The 16,789-nt window shown below is 34.6% G+C and overlaps 1 protein-coding gene across 1 annotated transcript in view; it reads right to left on the bottom strand.

Moving 5' to 3' along the window:
• The window catches only part of PGR (progesterone receptor), a 36,966-nt gene that overhangs the window by 15,935 nt on the left and 4,242 nt on the right, over positions 1–16,789 (bottom strand). The window contains exon 4 of the mRNA XM_026073783.1: positions 4,393–4,509. Coding sequence (XP_025929568.1) covers positions 4,393–4,509 — 117 coding nt within the window. The remainder of the gene's footprint in view (positions 1–4,392; positions 4,510–16,789) is intronic.

Genomic DNA, 16,789 nt, shown 5'->3' with positions numbered 1-16,789 from the left:
TATTATGATTTTCTCCTTAATATATAAATCCTGTATTTTAACATTCTTTTAGCTATATATACAGAGTCACACTGCCAATAAGACATTATAGACACCAGACATTTCATATTAAAATGGCTGGGTTTCTACTAAGAGTCTAAAATCTCACCATCCTCACTATCCTTCTCCATACTCTGTAATCAGGTGAAATATGTCAATGATTTATTATTCTTGACAGAACACTATGGCTCTGACTTTAAGGTCACTATGCTCTTACATTTTGTGTAGTAGAACAAGCTGTGTACACCCTAGGAGGGTGTATACAAACTAAAGGAAGAAAGCAGAAGTAATATATCTTTTATTAAACCCTTTGATGCTCCCCCAGAAATCATTACGTGGAAAATTAATTCAAATTTGCTAAAAGCCTGTTATGTAGAAGAGTTGGAAGGGGATGGATTAATTTGTCTAGCTAGTAAGAAGTGCAGTCCTGAGCTGTGGTCTTCCTAAACAATGGGATGGTCTGTTCTCGATCTCGATAAGTTTTCTATAAAAATCAACCAGTTATCCTGGGCACCTTTCCCATCATGGCAGCTTCCCAAGGGCTTCTGCCCAGCAATTCACTAAACAAGTTGAAGGCTGTTCTCCTGAAGTCCAGAGTCCTAACTCTGCTGCTTACCTTCCCAGGCTTCCTGTGGATCCTGAGCTCAATCATCTCATGGTCGCTGTAACCCAAGCAGCCATCTATGACCACATTCTCCACCAGTTGTTTCCTGTTTGTGAGCAGCCGGTGAAGAACAGTATTATCCCTGGGTGCCTGATCTAACGTTCCTCTGTGAAAATTGTCATCAACACAGTCTAGTATATTTGTGGAATGCTTGAACAATATTGACTCCCCTCCAACACAACATAACAATATTACTCTCTTGTTTGATTGTGATCCAGAGACTTTCAACATATATGTCTCTAGTTTCATACTGAAGGTCTAGGCAGTCAAAAAGCTCAGAAGTGCAACTCCCCCATCTTCTTCCCTGCCTATCCTGCCTACAAAGCTTGTACCAATCTATGTCAGTGCTCCAGTCACTGTAGCCATCTCCAACACCAGGTATGCAGACAGGCGTTGGTTTGCCAGATGCATCTTCTGCCATCTTGGCCTTTTTTCTTCACTGGAAGGATTGGAAGGACTTGATGAGAACAGCACCTAGCCCCTGCCACCTTGGTTTCTGCCCAGAGAATCCCACAGCCATCTAGAGAGATAAAAGTCAGTAAGCTTTCTGGGACCTACAGAAAGGTCCTCTTTGGAAAAATTCCACAAACTTTTCCATGAAAGTTAAATAATCTTTTTCTCTTAGTAGAGTCTCTACTTAAACTCTGAAGGTGAACATTCTGCTCTTGAGCTGATTCTCCTGATCCCCATATACAAACCACTGCTAACAGGAACGTTGTTTACAAAAGATGAAGTAGTAGTTTGTGCCTTGGTAGAGAATATGATTGCCTTCCAAGAAGAATTTTGCTCACTGGATCACAGCAAATCTTTATGCAATGTGAAATCCAACTATATTGGATCTGCATGAGCAATGGCAGCATGCATGCATGCCAGAGAGAAAATCTTTTTCCCAGATATGTACCTGAGATAGAAATGCAAATTATTATAAATATGTGCAGTGTTTTAATCTGCTCATTAAACTACATACATTTCTCATTCTTAAAAATGTTTTTAGTTTCCAAAAACAAGTTACTGCTGATATACTTCAATATTCATCCTAATTTTGATTTTACTATAGGTCTCAGTCTGCCATTCACAAAAAAATAATGCTTGTTCACACACTTGAAATTTCTGCAAGAAATTCCTATCTCCTGAGGAAATTTCACATGTACTTACAGGAAGAGCACTGTTTGGAGACTTTTGAATGATTAATATGAAGATACTGCTAGAAATAACAAACTGGCTAGATAGAACTGCCTAACACAAAGAAATTACCTAACTACAAAAAACTACCTAAATACCAAGAAATTATTTACATATTCCTAGTATTAGCTGAGAAAAAAGGGATCCAAAGAGAAACAGGAAGTTAATACTCTTTACCATGCATGATGGTAAAGAACTAACAGTCAGAGAAACTTTCTCTTTAGGTTTTGGTTTCAAGTATGAGGACATAACATATCCACATACCGCCCCATCAATATTGCTAGCAAAAGCGTCCAACTTTTTTCCATTTTAGGCACCTACTTCCAGAGCAAAATCTGTATGTTCAAAATTACTAGGAAAAGAAAACATTCTTTTTTAAACTAGCATCCAGAAACATATGCAAAATGCAGAAAAAAGTCAAAAGTTTTTCTATGTAGAATTACCATGCAGAACAACATTGATGTGAAAGGAGCAGAAGGAGTAGATGATGCTAGTGATTCATCATACACTCCTCTCCATGTCGAAACAGGGCTGTCTGTGACGTTAAAACACTTGAGTTTCAATTATTGGTATTACATAACCTTTAAGACATGTGAATTGAGGTCATGATCATCACCAGACTCTTGGCTGTGCAGAATTCACAGCCAGGAATGAATTAATGAATAAATCTGACTTAATTCACGCCAGTTGTCCCCAAACCTTATGAAACTAGGCTTTATGTTTGCCAGCTCTTCCTTTCCTGAGTCTCCATTCTTACCATATACTTTCCACAGTCCACACTGTCTCTTTGGCTTTCTCCCCTTCTGAACCTGGGGGAGTGTTCTATCACCTGGGCAAAAAAATGCTTCAGATTCAAGGTGAAAAGTCTGCCCTTTGAAGTACTGTTTCTTCCCTCCATTCCTACCTCAGCTCTAGAACACCACTTCTCTCCTGGGAAGCACAGCGCTAAAGATCCAAAGGACATGTTCTCTTTCCTTCATGTCTCTTCCTTCCAGTCCAATGCCACCAACATGCCTGTCAGCTCCTTTTTTTTTTTTTTTTTAACTGAGAGGAAGGACTGACAGAACAAGGTGTAGCAAGGAGAGAGAGAGAGAGTATTACCAGATAGACGGATGGTTCTYCTCATTGTCTGTCTCCAGTGCTGTGGGGAGAGATGGATGCAGTCTGGAGAAGAGGACTTAGAGGAGAGGTAGTGCTGAGTGTCTAGGAAGGTGTGGGAGTACAACACAGATCACAGCCCACATTGCAGCATTGCTTCTCTCTCAGCACATTGACTGTTCCCTGGACCTGCAGTACTGTCTCTTACTGAAGATGAAAAACAGAGAGCCAGAAGCAGCTGCTCACTGGTTGGCAACTACTGATTTACATCACCAATAAAAGTATAAAATACAAGAATGACACAATGGTCATGCGTGCAAAATACTCCAGAACCACAGCCATGCAATATAACAGAGGCTGAAATCCTACACAGCTGTGAAGTTAAAATGTCAGTCTGAAAACCACATACACATTTTAATTTATGAATGGACCCAGACTAGCAAGATAATGAAATTAGCAACAGTATATAATGCCAGTTCTTTCTGCGAGGACAAACAAGAATATGTATATACAGAGAGAGATATGTGCTTGATGCATTAAAATAAATGATACTGAAAGAAAGTAGTTTGTCTCTTCCTTTTTTTTTCCTAATTTCCTTTGCAAACATATTCCTTCTTATTATTTCTATCATCCCCATATAGCCATTTTCTTATAGTCTTAGCCACACAATTTGAAGAGTTGTGCTGGGCCAAAACTTTATATAGCTAAAGTTCTCATGATCAACGTGAAAAAAAATAGGAAAATTATCTATCATTCCTGCATATAAACACAGCAAAATTTGCCATGTGAATACCTGATCCTATACCACTGGCTTGTTCCCTGTGGGATTTCTATGATATAGTGCACAACTTTCATTAATGTTACATAAAAAAGCAGAGTGTTCTCTAAAGCAAAATCTGTTCCAGCAAGATACAACAGGAAAATGGAAATTCCCAGGACCTAGTATGCAAAGTCTGCAGTACTGGTGCAAGCGCTACCTGGTCCTCTTTCATGAAATAAAAGGATATAATTTTGCTGACATCTACTCAAAACAATGATGGAGAGAACAACAAAAAAGAGACAAGGATAGTACTGATTCCTGGTTTTAGTGTCAGTCTCATCTTGCTTCTTTGTTTTTTTCTAAATCAAATTCTCTGATCCAAAATTATTAATAAATACACACCAAAAACATAATTCCTACCCTTTGTCCTACAGTACTATATTTTTGTCTCAGGATTTCCAGACATTTTAAAGAAAAATTACAAAGAAGAATCTAAAATTATTTTTAAAAACAAGTAATTCTTCAAAAAATAACATTTCTATGGTTTTTTTACTTTAGAATATCAAATTGATAGTGTTTAAACTAAATAGACTGAAGGTAGTTTTCTTGACTGACTATTTTTCTGAATCAGACTTCAAAAGTATCTCACCTCCCAGGACCATACCAGCTTGACAGCACTTCCGCAAGCGACATGCTGGACAGTTCTTCCTACGAATTTTATCAACTATACAGTCATTTCTTCCAGCACATAAATAGTTGTGCTGCCCTATAAGCAAAAGAAACACAAGATTAATAAGTTTTATAACATGACAAAATAATTTCTCTGTATAAATGATCCAAAAATAAAAGAGGATTTAAACCAAAGTGTACCCATTAAAGGCGTCCTTCATTTTTATGTTAACTTTTAAATAATTGTCACTGTTTAAATATAGTAATTTCTCTGGCCTTTTTAAGAGGGACATTCCCAATGTATATAACTCCAAAATAACTGTAAACAATATGAACCACTTAAATTACTGTACTATCAATATTTCTAATGTAAATCAAGCACGAGGGCAGACTGATTTGTTTTTTTCAATCTTATTTCTTTTTCCATGTAAGTTATTGTTCCTGCTTTTAAAGTGAATAAGTGAATTTTGCTTTGATTGACAAGGAGTTTCCTATAAAAAATGAACAAAGAAAATGGGGGACAAAGCAGTGCAAAAAAGAGCCCTTTTAGCAGACTAAATTACCTCTGATGGAAAATCAGCTTTCCACTAGACATACCCGCATATCAACACAGCCAATGAGGGAAAACAGAAGGCGGTAACTTTTGGGTTATGTTCGGTCTTAGGAATCACAAGCTTGGCAACTCCAGTTTATTGCTGAATTCTGAAGGACCCAAAGAGTTAGGAAGAGGTTGGCATTAGCTTGAGTAAGCATCTCAGAATTTCCAGTATTTCATTATCCTTCTTCACCTTTTTAAATGGATGATCTAAATCTTCCTTGCTTGAAATTTAACTCATTATTTCTTGTCCTGTCTGCCAGACTACTCCCTTCTTCCTTGCAGCAGCATATTTCAGACCTATCAGTCTTCTGTCCTCTAAGCTAAACAAACCTAATTTATTCAGCCTTTTTACATAGTTTCCATGTTTTCTAGACTTCTGATTGTTCATGTATTCCACAATACATGTTACAAATTTCTCGAAAAGTACCTTCCAAACAGATGCCGCAGTCTAGCCCAGGACAAACTAGTGTTAATTACAGTGAAAAAAAATTTTTTTTGTATATTATAAGCTATGATGAAAAAGTTATTAACAACATCATTTGGACAGCTGAACTCCAAGTGAAATTTCTCAGTGCACAAAAAACATTCAAAAATAACTGGTAGAGCAAGACAGATACAAATGGATGATTTAATTACAGGAAATTGTTCATTTCTGTAACATAAAGTTTATGTGATTTTCCTAGATGTTGTAGCTATTTCTTCACCATAGCAAAAAAAGTTAATTTTCATGAAAAAAAACTTTTAAGTCAAAACTAAAAGCCACATAGTTATCTCAAAATCAGGATTTATCTCCTGTGTATTGAAACGTGAATCTTATAAATGAAATTAGCTTTCAGCAGTGCTAAAAAATAAAATTCAGCTGATATTCTAACATTCTTTTGATGACAAAGTTCAATGAAATTTCTAAATTTCACTTGAAGAAAATGAAAAAGTATGCTTCTATACTTTAGGATGATACTGACTGCTTCTGTGATTCATTTTAATTTTGAATGAGTAAACTTAGCTATAGGTAAAAGAAAACAAACCAAATCTTCACATAACCTTTCAAATTAAGTCCAGGTTTATCCTCTAAAGTTTATCCTTCTTGTTTGTGCACATCATCCTCTATTCATTTCTATATTTTCAGTTTCTTACTGGTACCTAGCATGAAAGCATGAAAATATTTAAAATTAAAAAATGGACCGAAAAAGTAAGGATAAACCACAAGAAGTATCAACATCATGGATGCTTCCATTCTGTTATGGACCTCCAAACAGAACAGACCTCAATAGCACACCTTTCAAATTTGTATTTATTTTTAGATCAGTATTACCCAAAGTTAGCCCCTGATGTCACCAGTAGTAAACAAGCCCGAGATCATTATTTTACTCAGCTGCTGTTAGTCAGTTTTCTTTATAACCAGATTTAGTCCTCTTTCTGCACATGATAAAACGAGCAACTGTTCACCAATAACTTTTCCACACAGCAAAAAAAACCCTGAAAATGAATCCTCTGAAAAATGCAGGAGAAAGAGGAATGTTCTAACAAAGAGAGAAGAACTAGTGCTAAACCATTTGAAATGGAATGTGTTTGTTTCTATGCTTTTTTTTTTTTTGATAATTAATGTACTTCTTACCCATGCTTTTAAGAACAACTTGTCTAGGCTTTTTTTGTCTTTTCCTTCCAGAAATGACAGGGAAATACAAACGCTTGTCTCAAGCATTGCCTGGCATTTAAAAAGTATTTACTAATACAGTAAATCAGAAGACATTACTAAATCATCTCTTTTACTTTCTCCCATTACTTCTAATCTTGGATTCCCATTGCAGGATAACAATACCAAAAGTAACCCCAAAATAAAAGTCTTTCTTGTTTTTGGCAGCAGACCAGGAAGCAAAACACTTATTTTGAACATGTCTTTCTCGCGATTATGTGCAGTTTTTCCTTGATCTCTTGCTTTGTCTTTATTAGCTACAAAAGCACTCTCTGTTTTGATAGGCAACAATAGTTTTAAGAGTCTGTTAGTTAACTCAGACTAATATGAAGCGAGTCAGACTCTCTCTACATTATGGCATTCTGATGCTTTACAGTAGTTAATTACAAAGGAACACATGAAGGAAATGTAAGCAGGGAAGTAGGGGGTTAGGTTTTATAGGGGGTTAGGTTTTGTTTGTGGGTTGTTGGGGGGTTTTKTGTGTGCCCAGGCAAGTATTTCTTCTGGACCCCTTTTTTGGTAACCCTTTGAGTCTATGCATTGTTTTAGTCCATGTAGGGCACGTCCACTGCAAGACCAAAAAATGAACTATGTATTTCCAGTATAGCAGATGATTGAGAATATGGAGAAAATGGTAGGAAAAAATACCAAAACGAAGCAAAGCAGGAGTCATATAAAATCAACAAGGCCAATAACAGTAATAATCGTATGGCAAAATACTGGACAGAGGAAAGTGCTGATGATACTAGTAAATCAGCAGGTATTCATGTTTATGAGAAATAGGTACCTCATATCTACAGCTGTCCCTATTTTTGTGAATGTAAAAAGTATGATATACAGCCTTATACATCTCACTGTATTCCAAATATCAAGTCAAGAAGGAACAGGAACAATCCCATAAAAGATAAAATAAGAAAAGTTATAAGAATATGAACATGAATATGAAGAAAATTCTCATAAATATGTTTGCTGCATTCATATGAAATGAACAATGACCTTCTTCTCCAAAGCTTTAAATGGCACTTGAGAAATATTACTTTAAAATAGTGAAGAAATAGCTAAAACGGATGATAAAATTTTAGCAACTCTATACATTCAACTTATATATGCTTTCTTTGCTCTTATCATTTACAAAATCCAAGTTGCTTTAGCAGTTCCAGTAGCCCTTCTGTTCTTTGTACCACAATCATAAGAAATGAGCCAAGATACATGGAACTAGATGGGATGAAGTAATTCCTGCTTCTATTCTTCTGTTTTAAGATCTGTTACTAGTGTGTTCTAGATTCTCATAGTATAGCATTTTTCTTAACCTCCATCAAACACCATTATGTTAGCAAAGGCGGAAGTCCTAATGCAAAAAGGCCACTACAATTTTAAGCATTGTGTTGACTAACACTATATTGGGCAGATTTATATGAGAAAGTGGTTAAAATGCCGATGGTCTGCATACACAAACATGCTTACAATTTTTACTTACGGTAACCTGCACTGATGGTACTGCAGCACTCAGAAATTTTAATCCAAATACTGCTGCAAGCAGCATCTACAATGTCTTTGGAAGCTTCACTGTTAGCTTACTGATATACTGTAAGTCACTTACTTACGATCGCTGGAGTGAACTAATGAGTTGTCAAGATTTTGCAGATAAGCAAAATATTGAAAATGTAAAGTTTTATCTGCACCAGGGGTATCAATTGCAGGCAGGCAGTTATTTGTGTAAGTGCATCTGTGCTGAACCGCTGCCACTCTGCACTAAAGCAATGCACTTGTTTGCAAACCCTCAGTTCCTCCTCACTGTAAATGAAAGTACTTTTTCAATTCTTTTTTCTTTCTTCCATAGCTGGTTCTGTATCCCTGTATCACTCTTAATTGGCAATGCCTTCTTATAAAATCATCTACTTCCTACACCCACCACTGGAGGACTGTTCTTTACAATACATATCACAGTGTTTTATTTAGTCTGCTTTTAGATATCTGTTTAAAGACACTGAATATCTACTGCATCTCTTTGTAAATTATTTTACTGCCAAATACCTTCCAGTGTCATCTTATGTCTGTCCTGCCCCACAGCCTGAGAGCTAGCCTACCAGTTCTGCTCATTAATTTAGTCCCAGTATGCTCTTTACCTCTTGTGGTATTTTTTTTTACCATAAGAATTAGAAGGTACCAATTAAATTAATAGCAATTAAATTAAATTAAAACTTTTTCACACAATTAAACTTAGAACTCCTTGCCAGGGAACCTTGTGGAAGCCAAAAAATATTGTTTTCAAACAAAACATGGTTTCAAAACAAATACAATGAAAAATAAGTTCGTCCATGTGTATTAAACACAATGGTGTAGATGTAGATTCCATGCACCTCAAATCATGTTTTTTATTTATTTAATATCCATTTCACTTCTGTGCTAACATTTGCTCCAAAAATGGAGAAGCCCCTGAAGCGAGAATTAGTTTCTAACCACTTAACAGTAAATCACATCCCCCACTGATCTTACCATGATCTTTGCTTTGATCCACTATTCAAAAAATTTTACTCTCTCTGTTAGTCTTAGAGGCCTGATTTAGCAGGGACAGTGCTAGCAAACTTCACGTATTTACAGCAGCGAACTCTTCTTAGAACACAGACTTGGAGCTGTCACTGTATAAAAATGTAGTTAATGAAAGCGAGAGATGCTCCCTTTTAGAAAAGAGCCTAATAGCAGACAATTCACATTCAATTTCCTGATTTGTCCACYGAAATTGAAATTCTCATTTCCAAACTCTTAAGCAGGTGCCCTGACTACAACTCCATAGTCTCTGCTGGTATACAGACCTACTACTGATGCAGATCTACTTCACAGCAAAGAATTAAGATTTCAATGGACCACAGAGGGCAAAAAGTGGGTAGGACAGTAACCTGGGATATGCCCTACCCTGGATTCATCTTCTAGCTGAAATAATTTAGAATTCCTTCCACGACAGTGATATAGCTTAAAGAGAAAACGGTGAAAAGTGCTTGCACCTCAAGTCATCCAACAGCCTGGTACTCAGGGCTACAAGGAAAGAAAGGTGTGTTTGAATCCCTTAAGGCATTAGAGATGTCTGTACATGGCTCTCATCTCCTGGGAGACTGCCTGAACTTTTTTGTGTACTCAGTGACAGGACTCTTGAGTGTAACAGGCATTAGCAATTCCTTCATCTCTGTGAAGCTAGTCTTTTATTTCCTTTGCCTTAATTACAGGTGTTGAAAAAAGGGTTGACACAAATTGATCTCTTTATTTTCTATTTTGGTCAAAACAAACTGTAAAATGTTTATTCCTAAGTCAAAACTGGTATCTTTTTCTATTCTATTTCGCTTTAGTGAGCAGATTGATGAGTAATTTTTCACATAATTCTACTTTTAACAGACTTTTGGTATTCTTCCAGTCCATTGTCACTGGTTTTAAGCCTGCAATCTTACAGTTCTCTGTCAATTTTTTTGCTAAATGGATTAAACAAAACTGGTTTCTCTAGAAGGAAAGCAGCATTCTCAGATCATCGCATATCTTTCATTGCTTTCTTCTATTCAACAAACCACTTCCTTCCAATGTTTGCAACACCCCTGAGTCTGACTCTTTCCCTGTCTCCTGATCTCAAATTTTTCCTACCTCTTCCCGTGAATACTGTAATGTCATTGTTTTTTTCCTTCCCAAATTACCTTTCCAGACAGTAACCTGAGCAGATTGCTTTTATGACATATGTAGCTACCTTGTTTTCATTCATTTCTGGATACAGTTAAAATTATATTCCTGTTTTTTAATCTTTCCCTTAATTTCCTCATCTGTTCATCCATCTTCTGATCTCCCCTTTCAATCATTCACATATACAATTTTCTCCTTCCATATACATCGATTAATGTACCTGTATTTTTACAAAAATAAAGTTAATCAAAAGCTAATAAAGTTAATAAAGTTAATCAAAAGCCATGAAACTTGTAGAATAAACTAATCAAAGCCCATGACATTTGTAGAATAATTAAACTATAATTTCTAAAATTACATAAACAAAAGAATGTGTGGAAAAATAAAATGAAATAAGATCTTTGCTAATTAATTTAACAGAGGCCTATAACAAAAAAAATAAAGAAAAAAGTAAAATCAAGCAAAATTAAGTCCTGCTTATGGAAACAATCAGGAACTGCAAAATCAATATTACCATTTCACATTGATTCTGAGCTGTCTTGCCTAGCATATTTACCACTGCAACATCCTGAAAAGCATAGTGTTTGCGCCTAAATTTAGGAATTTACGATAGTAAAAATTTTGCATAGTTAGTATCTTTAAGAAAGAGATGCTGACTTCTAAAAATTAGCATTTTCAACTCTTTTTATGGCACTGTGCAACAGTTGCTCCTTGGTCACAATTTTTAATTAACTATATCGGTAATAGAAATATGTAAAATGATTAAACTGACAGCTTTTTTGTCAGTGAGGGATGTGTTTCATATAAAATATTGATCATGGGATGCTACTATGACCACAAAATCCACTTAAGAAGTACTCCAAGTATTTCAAAGGCATACATTATTCAAGTATCTTTTGTTATTCTTCCAGTCCTCGACTGTCATATTCTTACGCCAACACAGAAGGATTGTATTTATATTTCTGCCATTGTATCATTCTGATTTCAGTGAAAGTATTATAGCACATTGCCATGATGAAGCTTTTCATAAATATTTTCTCCTTATTCTTCTACTTGTCAGTGCTTTTCTGTCCTACAACTGAAGCAGTGGGACTGGGTCACTCACTCTGCAAGTAATAAAGGCAGGAAAATAGAATCATTAGTAGAAGAAAACAACAAAAAAGAAAAAAAAAAGATTTTGCTTTCCATTGATTGAAACACTCAATTGACAACAGACTGCTGAAAAACAGCAAAGAGGGGATTCATTTGACTAGCTAGATTCTACAGTGTGGACAGCCAGGAGAACAAGTAGTGTACACTCCCTTCTTGGTCATTAGAGAAAAACAGGCCCTTAGGACACAATTCATCTTAATGCTGAGCAAATGTCTAAACTTTGGTCCTTAAATAGCCTACTGGTCTCCTAAGGAAGCTTGAGGAAATTAGCCCAAAAAGGGATGTTCACACTGTAAATGCCTATGGCTTGGAGCAACAAATCTCACATAAAATACTGTCTTTGAGAAATATGGAAGATGATATAATTACTGGACAGGAATAGAGTAATATTCTCCTGGATCAGAATGTCTGCATGTAATTCTTTCTGTATTTGAACTACTAAAGATTTCAGGTTGTTGAAATGTGTGTAGACGTTAACCAATATTAAGCAACAGCCACTTGTGAAAGGCACAGGAGTTTTGACTAGGCATAACCAGGAAAACTCTGAAGTGGAGCCATGTATCACTGCACATAATGCCAGACTATAATATATAAATGTCACATTGTGAAGACTTTGTTTCAATAGTTTCTAAAGAACCATCTCAATTTCTTATTAGTACATCATCAGTTTGGGGGAACAGATAGATACACAGCTTAAGGTGATGGCCACCATCAAACCTTAATGTGTTTTTAGCAGATAATAGTTTGACTTCTAAAAACCTACTGGCTACCTTGGTAACATGGGTGGGATTCACCTCACCAAATGCAGACAGTGTACATCATCTGATACTCCTTTTATATGCAGTACAAAGAAATAGTTACTGTTAGAGTACCGTTCTTTTCATCCTAAGCAGACATCTAAAATAAGTCAGCGAATCACTTCCTAGAAGTCCCCGTTTCTCTCCATTCACTGTAAAGTGAACTTAAGGTGAGTGACTCAGGTTAGTCATATCATGCATGTCTAAAGTTAGAACAGAGGAATCTCAGCAATACTGAACAGCCAGTTGCTGGTGATCTGTAAAGCAAGCAGTTTTACACTACCTGAAATAACCTCTATTCCACCTTAAAAGATGTTTAACACAATATTCAACACAGCTTATAAATATGCTACATAAAATTAAGCCCCGAAAACATTAATAAGTAGCATTTCTGCAACTGATTATGCTCTAAGCCCTCTCTATCAGGAAATCAGTAATAACAAGTCACAATGAAAGTAGTAAAAAGCTCAGCATTAGCATAATAACCAAAGTACCAGAATGAATGCAAACTTAGCTCACTCAATTGTTGTGCCTCATAAAAATCAGTTCAGCAAATTAATGTTTGTCAAATTGCTGAAAGATAAATATTCTTAAAGTCAGAAATATGAATATATACAATTATGTATCAGTACAAATTTTCTTACTTTTCCTTTCATGTTGAAAATATTTTGTTCTCACAGAAGTGAGACTTCCCAATTGAACTTTAGAACCTTCAGTGCAGTAACTCTGTATATGTGAATCTGGGAATGCACCTAGTGGACTTCACATTAACACTTTTTGGTAATGTGCAAAATAAAATAGTTTTAATAGTATTAAATTTGGTATCATTACATATTAAGTGAAAAGCATTTTTATCTCTCAACTTACCATACATATGTTTTGTCTATTTCATAAAACTTTCATCTCTATCAGGTCCACGGTATAGACTGTACCAATTTCTGGGACACAATCTGGAAAACTGAATTAACAGTTGGAAATTCCTGCAGAGTTAGGAGACAAGGGAACTTTTACAGCTCCCCAATCAATCTCATAAACAAAAGGGTTTCTATAGCATTCCATTTCATTGTCTTTCCAAGGAAGGCTATTATATTTTTTTATTTATTTATTTGACCTCTGTTCTTAAGCTACAGAAAAGCACATTTGTTTAATTTGGCAATTTTCCTTATGCAGAACATTTCACTACAGGATGTAGAGAATCACACTGTCACCATAAAACTGGCTATACAAAATATAAGTCCCATAAAGTTTATCAAAAAGGTTGGTTGAAGTGATGGTCAGACTTTCAGCTGTGTAACTGTAGCTCATTCTTATTTCAGTACTTTCCTTCAGCCATACATCTCCACATACAGCAGAGAAAACTCTTATGGAAACTCTATTTTCCATCAAGTATAGTTTGTCAGATTAGGTCTCAGAGAAAATAAAAGTTCACACTTTGGCAGTTAAGTGTTAGCTAGTGCTTATGGTTAAGCTTGTTCCCTGATACTATTATTTGTATGACACCATTACCCCGAACTTGAAGGACATATTACAACCAGCTAAATTTGCTACATAATCACTAGACCGATTTTATATTTTATAGAGCCCCAAAGGGTTATAGGGTTTAAAAATACCAACAGTTAGCTTTCTGCACATCTGCTGTAATACCTATTAATGTTGGCCTCAAACTCTTCAGGTCTGGGCAACTACTTTTCATTACATGTAAAAGTAATATAAACAAAGGACGAAGGGAAGCAAATGTCTTATATAAAGACTATAAAACAAAAATAAGAAGTAGGACTTTATATAGAAAAGACAGCACTTAATTTTTTTTTCAGGATCTAGGTAATTTTCACTTTTCATCAGTAAAACATCTGCAAAGGAGACACTTTCAATTAAAAAGCACTTCCTTCCTCTCCAGGGCATAAATTTTACCATTCTTGTACACAAGTAATTTAATTAATGTTGTCCTGCATGACTTAATGTGAAGATATCTTTAACAGATATCATTAATGACTCTGGCAATTTAGTGTTAAAAAAGTAAGCATTTACCTGCTTAATTCTTATTCTCCTAACCCCCTATTAGAAATATTATACCTAATTTTGTGTGACCATGAACTAAATCTATTGGTAACACTTTAAAAATTCCCAATCACCAACAGCAAATCACTTTACAACTACACTAATTCTACTTATTTGAAAACATTGTAAATACTACTTCTGAATATTTTTTGATTGATAACTCTAAAGTGCCAGTCATTCTCAGCTCACTGACAAGAAAAGTAATGTTTCCTGAAACAAAACAAAACAAAAAAAGACTATTTACCCCTTAGCTATTCTTACCCCTTAGCTTATCCTTAGTTATCCTTCCCACTTCCAGCATTAATTTTTTTCCTATCTGCTTTACTAGGTTTTCCCCAAAAATGGATTCACAGTTTTTTTCAGATGATTTAAAAACTGCTCCTTGAGGTCCAAAAACTGTACTATATATTTTCTAATCATAGTCTTTCCCTTAAAAGCCTATCCTGAAATATGAAGCTTACCATCTAAAAATATTGTAACCTGCATCAAGACTTAAAATTGGGCAAAAATTAGTTCATAGACTATTGGAAAAGAAATATTTTTTCTAAAGAATTGAACTGCCCTTTGTTAACCTATTTCTCTCCAAGATTCTGTTTAGAGTAAAATATACATGTTGTATTAACATCTTTTTCTTTATGCTTATATGAACATATGTGAAATCAAGAACCCAAACAACATTAACTATCCATCATATTATCAACATATATTCACTATATTTAACAATTCACTGCCAACAAACATTCTAAAATAATTTAATTCTAAATCTACACTTTCATCTTAGTGATCTTAATACAGTTCTGCTCCACTGTTAAAGTGTGAAAACTGTTAAAATAATTATATTGTGTATCTTTGCTAGTTATAGTCAAATGCATGATTAAATCTTATTACTGCAGAAACATTTCTGTGTTCACCTATATAGTCTTAAATAATTATTCATTCTAAATATTATGACTTGACTTTTATAATGAAAGATCAGAGACGAAAAATGGAGTTTTCTGGATAATGTAATGGCCCCTTTTAACACAAAGGGAGCATTTAATTAATAAGGCAATTTCCACACACTAAAGGAGAGTAAAAATAAATGGTGTATGAACAGGAAGATGACATAGGCTATTAGACTTGAAACAGCCAGCATATTTGAGATTAAATGGATATTTTAAATAAAAATAGCCATTTCTCAGCAAATTATATACCACTATACTTTGTCCCTTTTTTTAAGTTATGCTCTTGAAAGCTTCATAATATATGAAAAAGTCATCTAAATACAGAAAATCCAACAAGTAGCAAATTTCTACTTCCAATTTTATTTTAATTTCTTATAGTGATAAGTACTTATGCAAAGTAAATCTAGAGTCGTGACTATGAATTTGCATTCATAAAGTTTAACATCTTTTTTGCAAGAACTATTATTTAAAATACAAAATAACCATGTCTGTAATAGTACTACCTAAAACTTTAAAAAGGTAAATAATGCATTCTCACTTCAAGAAATGATGGGTGTGGGGATATTTTGCATTAAAAATATGCTCAATTAAATTTACACAATTACTATTGTAAACTTTTAAACACCATTTTCTATTGTATTTGCAATAAAAATATTCTGTTTTTTTTTACTGAAGAGTATTCTATCACCTTTACTTGTGATATCAAATTAAGTGAAAATTAAGTACATTACATGTAAATTAGAGAAAAAACAGGCATCTATCCATAAATGAGATTATTTCAATACTGCTAATTATATCCTATGCTTCAGTTAAAATGGGAAGTCCATCTTTTTTAAAGAACTCCATAGACTTGCACCTTCTACATAAAGCCAGGTAACTATGAGTAACTACCTATCTGCTCAGCTTGCTCATGCTGCTTATTTCTGTCATTCTTTCCCTTAAGACTCAGTAGACTATATTTTTTATTGTTACCGTCCACTTTCTGAGGTAGCTGTCCATTCTTTGAATATTTTTACTAAAGAAACCAAATGCCCTGCCTCACAGTATGCCCACTCTTTGCAATCATTTAAAAATGGTGAATATTGTAAATCATTGTAAATCATGCTATTGTAAATCATAAGCATCTTGTTTGTATAACTGTGCTGATCTCTTCTTTCTTTTTATGTCTATATTTTTGATCTGGTAAGATTCTACAAATACAGACTTTGCGTAAATAACTAGCAAAATTCAATTAAGACATTTCTACTACCAATTTATATGTCTTCTTAATATTTATCACTAAAATATTTATGATGAACATTAATAAAATATTTTTGAGCAGGCTCACCTTCTACACAAGTATCGATACTAGCTTAGGAAAGAGATGAAATTTAAATGTGACAGAATCAAATTCAAATAGAAAATAAAAAAATAAATATTACTGTAGAGATGAAAAGTGAATAATAAAACTTTTTAAAATATAGCATTCATTAATT

This window comes from Apteryx rowi, unplaced genomic scaffold (assembly GCF_003343035.1).
Source record: "Apteryx rowi isolate R43461 unplaced genomic scaffold, aptRow1 scaffold_378, whole genome shotgun sequence".
NCBI lineage: Eukaryota > Metazoa > Chordata > Aves > Apterygiformes > Apterygidae > Apteryx > Apteryx rowi.
The sequence above is the reverse complement of the archived record's forward strand: the minus strand, read 5'-3'. Positions and strand labels throughout refer to the sequence as shown.